Here is a 5,686-nt window from a genome sequence, read left to right as displayed (position 1 = left end):
ACACTAAAAAGTTAATAAGATAAATGATTGTATTATTGTCACTATCAAAAAAAATAACATCACAGCAAATATTTTGGGAAGTAGCTTACATGTCAAAACAGCCTGCAATATAGGAACACAACCAACCATTCAAGGGTCTTACTATACATAGTGTCTGCCAATCCTCCGCAAATAGTTCACATCTTTCCTTCAGCTGGTGGAGGCGGGGCTATGCAAATCACAACATGACTGAGCGGAAAGTTGCCTCAAAACCGATTCAGTTCACTGTCATTCACAATCCGACAAGGTGAGACAACAGAACACATCGCTTAATGAAGAAAAACTCTTCTATAGAATCGCACTTCGGAATAGCCTAAAATAAGACTGAGCTTTTATGCACGGGAAAGTTACTAATCTTCAACTTTAATCGTCGGACATGCCACCTCAAATGGATTATTATTGTGAAGAATCCCGCGTCCCCTCTTCATGCGGATTGATAAACCAAGAGGCCGGGTTGGAGAGGGAGTCAGCGCCGGGGTTGGAGAGGGAGTCAGCGGCTATCAGCTGTATGCTGGTGGGGGACGGGGCGGTGGGAAAGACAAGCATGATAGTCAGTTACACCAGCAATGGATACCCCACGGAATACAAACAGACCGGCTTTGATGTCTTTTCAGGTGAGAACCTTTCAATTACTGAAATACATTTCAGAAAAATAACTGTATAGTCTAAGTTTATAACCGTATAATATCCTTATTTATAAGAATTAAACAACTAAATGTATTGTTGATTTACAAACTATTAACAAACTTGAGTTATGAAATAATTGTATTCTTGTGTTTTCTTCAACAGGTCAGGTCCAAGTAGGAGGAGCCTCAGTCAGAATACAACTACTGGACACAGCTGGACAGGTAACAATATCAGACTCTTTAAAAAAAAAATATATATATATATTCATAATATATATATATACATATATATATATATATATATCATCCATAATGAATAGTATATTCTTGAATCTCTTCAGTCCAATTCAATGACAACAGTTTGAAACATGTTGGGATGTAATATTGAAATGAATTAGACACGTCTGCTTTGTAGAATCAGTCACAAACGTGACAAAAAATATGTAGCTGACAGGAAAGCATTCAGTCTTTCACATGTAGCAGCAGTAGTTTGGTTCTAAAGGCCACTACATGTCATACTGTGTGAGTCATCGTCTCTCTCTGTCACCGGCGTCCATTGTTGTTGTTGTTCAGACCCCCAGACAGCATTCACATTCACACACTGCTGAATCAGCTAAGCTGACCCCTCTCTCTCTCTTTCCCTTTGCCCCCTACCCCGCCCCTCCTCTCTCTCTCTCTACCTTGACATTTCCAGGAGGTGTTTGACGATTTCCGCTCCCTCTCCTACTCCCACACGGATGTCTTCCTGCTCTGCTTCAGTGTGGTCAACCCCACCTCCTTCCACAATGTCACCCACAAGTGGATCCCAGAGATCCGAGCCTGCAACCCCTCAGCTCCCATCATCCTCGTGGGCACCCAGTCCGACCTCCTACTGGACGTCAACGTCCTGATCAACCTGGCCCGTTGCGGGGTCAAACCGGTGCTGACCAATCGGGCGCGGAGCGTGGCGGTGAAGATCAGAGCGGCGGACTATGTGGAGTGTTCTTCGTTGACGCAGAAGAACTTAAAAGAGGCGTTCGACGCGGCCATCTTTGCTGCCATCAAACACAAGGCCAGGAAGGAGAAGAAGAGGCGGCTGTCGGACAGACGCAGCAAGGCCTTCTCTAAATGCAGCTGGAGGAAGTACTTCTGTTTTATCTGAGATGAGATCCCATGGGTCCTGGACAGAATAATGACTATTATTATTTATTAACTTATGAAGACTTACTAAGAACTTGTAGCTTTGGAATCGTCCCAGAATTGGTAAATGAACTGAGTTCTACTAGTAGTCCTGGACTGAAGACAGTGGTATAGCGTACTTCACTAGCCCTTACAGGTCACCAAGTAAGAACGGGTACTGAAGTGTAATAAAGACAAGAGAAAATCAAAACCAAGGACATTGAGTACATCTTGTCAGTGGGACAAGGCTGTCATGTAAATGTTGTGAATTCCTTTGCATGGTCTGGATTGGTGCCTTCTCCAACCTGAGAGCTTACTGCGCTGCCTCTGTGGGATAGTCAAAGAGTCAGTGGGTTGTGAGAGAGAAGGATATTTTTTTAGGTCGTCAGGTGTTGGTTGTTAGCCTTTTCTCATTTGCATTTTTGCTGCCCAGCCACACAAAACAAGGCCTATTCATATTCAACAGTGTATGTAGGCTGAAGTCACAGCGCTAGGCTAGGTGCTACCTTGGTTGTTAGCTAGGCTAGGTGCTACCTTGGTTGGTAGCTAGGCTAGGTGCTACTTTCTTACCTATGTGTGGGAATGGTGTCCACAGGCCATTGTGTTGGTTAGGGTGGCACGTAGCCTAGCGGTTAGGGCGGCACGTAGCCTAGCGGTTAGGGCGGCACGTAGCCTAGCGGTTAGGGCGGCACGTAGCCTAGCGGTTAGGGCGGCACGTAGCCTAGCGGTTAGGGCGGCACGTAGCCTAGCGGTTAGGGCGGCACGTAGCCTAGCGGTTAGGGCGGCACGTAGCCTAGCGGTTAGGGCGGCACGTAGCCTAGCGGTTAGGGCGGCACGTAGCCTAGCGGTTAGGGCGGCACGTAGCCTAGCGGTTAGGGCGGCACGTAGCCTAGCGGTTAGGGCGGCACGTAGCCTAGCGGTTAGGGCGGCACGTAGCCTAGCGGTTAGGGCGGCACGAGCCAGCGGTTAGGGCGGCACGTAGCGGTTAGGGCATTGGGACCAGCCACCGACGAGGTAAAAAAAAAAAAAAAAATCACACGGCACTTTTTATTGACTTTATTTTTTATTTCACCTTTATTTAACCAGGCAGGCCAGTTGAGAACACCTTTATTTAACCAGGCAGGCCAGTTGAGAACAAGTTCTCATTTACAACTAGGACCTGTCCAAGATAAAGCAAAAGCAGTGTGACACAAACAACAACAACAGAGTTACACCTGGAATAAACAAACGTACAGTCAATAAAACAATAGAAAAAGTCTATATACAGTGTGTGCAAATGGCGTGAGGAGGTAAGGCAATAAATAGGCCGTAATTGCTCCAGGGTCGCGACCCCACTCTCCGAGGGTGTCTCAGGGAGAGTTGGGATGTGCCAAAAACCCACATAGGACTAATAGGAAACAGGACCAATATAAACACCCACCAAATGAATGAGTTCAACTGCTCTATCTTTAGGCGCCATCTTTTCTTGCAGCCTAAATGCCTCTGCAGAATGTTCTGTTGGGTTTTCAGCCTAAATGCCTCTGCTGAACGTTCGGTTGCGTTTGCAGCCTAAATGTTCTGTTGGGTTTTCAGCCTAAATGCCTCTGCAGAATGTTCTGTTGGGTTTGCAGCCTAAATGCCTCTGCAGAATGTTCTGTTGGGTTTACAGCCTAAATGCCTCTGCAGAATGTTCTGTTGCGTTTGCAGCCTAAATGCCTCTGCTGAACGTTCGGTTGCGTTTGCAGCCTAAATGTTCTGTTGGGTTTTCAGCCTAAATGCCTCTGCAGAATGTTCTGTTGGGTTTTCAGCCTAAATGCCTCTGCAGAATGTTCTGTTGGGTTTGCAGCCTAAATGCCTCTGCAGAATGTTCTGTTGGGTTTGCAGCCTAAATGCCTCTGCAGAATGTTCTGTTGGGTTTACAGCCTAAATGCCTCTGCTGAACGTTCGGTTGCGTTTGCAGCCTAACAGTTCTCCACTAGGAGAAGTGAATGTCTGTGCCTCGCATACTCCCTTAAAATACCTTTTCTTGAAAAACTGCAATAGTACTCTTTGTCCCTCTTGAGACGCCGTAGCCAGTATACACTTCCTCAAAATAATCAGAATTAATTGAAGATAACTCAAGAAATCTGTAATAAATTTACACGTTTTTTTTCAGAGGGGGTCTTAGTCACGCAATTTTGCATTTAACTAAGATGTTTGGTTCAGTATTTCTCTAGGAAATGAATGTGAAAATGAGTCATCTCATTGAATGACAACCATCACTACATTGAAGAATCCCTACTGTTGACCAATGACCAATCACCGACCAAAAGGAGTAGACTTTGGCTACCGAACTTCGGCTTGCCTCAAGAAAAATGTTGTGTGCACGAACAGACGGAAAAAAAAGACCAAAACTAACCAAAACGTGACAGAAAAATGGCATCATAATATAGTATACACAGAAACTGTTTCGGATGGGAAGCATGCAGATGTCTCAACCAGATCTCCACCCCCCCCCATCTTAATCAGTGTAAAGCCAGCAGGCAGGGTACAGAAGCTAGAGAGTAATCCAACCTTACCCTGGCCCAGGAGAAATCCCCAGCCCACTGTCTCTGTTTTAGCCTTTCTTTGTTTACATCGGTAGTGAGTAGAGACTAGAAAACCCCCAGGCAATAGAAACCCTAAGATCGCCCAGCTCCGTTAACCTCCCGTGAATGAAACACCCCTCTTGTCTCTGTCTGATTGTACTCCTCACTCTCTATCTCCAGGCTAAATAGCTCCTGCTTGAATGTTAGCACTCACTTTAAATAGCCTGGGTGCCCGTCTAGCTCTGTGGTTTATTGGACAGGGATGTTATTGCCAGACCGATGGTGACTGTCAGTCCTAGCTTGTTTATAGAGATGAGGGTTGGCATCCAGGCTATATGCTGGTTATGCTTCTCGTGGAAGAGCTCATGTGAATTTGATATACATTTCTGTTTGATTTAAACAGTTCATCAAACTGTTTTTTTTTTGTTGGTCTGCAATGTTACAGGTGACAAGGAATTTTCACCATAATGCTTCTAAAAGCTGTGAACAGTTTACCTTTGGGGAATTGCATATTTCTGTCACTAATCTTTTAAACCAAACCCTCTGTCAATACTTTGCTTTTTCATACTGTGTTTGAATGAAGCAATGGAAATAAATAATTTAAACAAATCCAAATGTATATTATTTTGTCATTTATCACTGATATTTTTGAATTAAAAAAAATATATGTATATTGACATTCCATTGTGTGGCTCCAGAGACTCTTAAAAACCATGTCTAGCACCTCAGAATGATATGAAGGTCTGTTTAGGGAGACTTTGTACCCACTTTGTCTTATTATTCTTAGTTTTGGAGTTTTGTTTACAGTCAATAAACTCCATTTCATTCAGTTTGATTTTCCTGCGCCTGACTTCTCTGCCACCTATACACACGATTCTGACAGATTTGTTTAATACTTTTTTGGTTACTACATGATTCCATATGTGTTTTTCCATAGTTTTGATGTCTTCTTCACTATTATTCTACAATGTAAAATTAAGAAAAACCATTGAATGAGTAGGTGTGTCCAAACTTTTGACTGGTACTGTATGTATGCCATGTTAATGATATCTGAGTTAGAGTGACTAACAAATTCAAATGAGGGCCACCCTGGAGGTCAGGGCCCCTGGGCATGTGCCCTTGCACACCGGGTCAGTATTCGTATATGATTACTACAAATTTTGAAAAGTGGCTAGACTACCTTACCAATAAAAAAAAAAATGTTAGTTGACATCGCTAATTGAGTTACTGTCGGTGACCTAATGTAGCAGTCATAAAAGAAACATCTGAAACTAGATCCACATTCTGTCGGGGAAGGTTCTCTCGTGTTCAACCAAT

At 43.8% G+C, this 5,686-nt stretch overlaps 1 protein-coding gene across 1 annotated transcript; it reads left to right on the top strand.

The window, feature by feature from the left end:
* Positions 1-260: 260 nt before the first annotated feature.
* Positions 261-2,074, top strand: LOC112217961 (rho-related GTP-binding protein RhoV). Its single transcript, XM_024378582.2, has 3 exons — positions 261-653; positions 829-887; positions 1,360-2,074. Exons 1-3 carry the CDS (start codon positions 416-418, stop codon positions 1,804-1,806), a joined length of 744 nt encoding a protein of 247 aa, XP_024234350.1. The 5' UTR covers positions 261-415; the 3' UTR covers positions 1,807-2,074.
* Positions 2,075-5,686: the final 3,612 nt, after the last annotated feature.

Source organism: Oncorhynchus tshawytscha, linkage group LG18 (assembly GCF_018296145.1).
Source record: "Oncorhynchus tshawytscha isolate Ot180627B linkage group LG18, Otsh_v2.0, whole genome shotgun sequence".
In the NCBI taxonomy this organism is placed as follows: domain Eukaryota; kingdom Metazoa; phylum Chordata; class Actinopteri; order Salmoniformes; family Salmonidae; genus Oncorhynchus; species Oncorhynchus tshawytscha.
The sequence above is the reverse complement of the archived record's forward strand: the minus strand, read 5'-3'. Positions and strand labels throughout refer to the sequence as shown.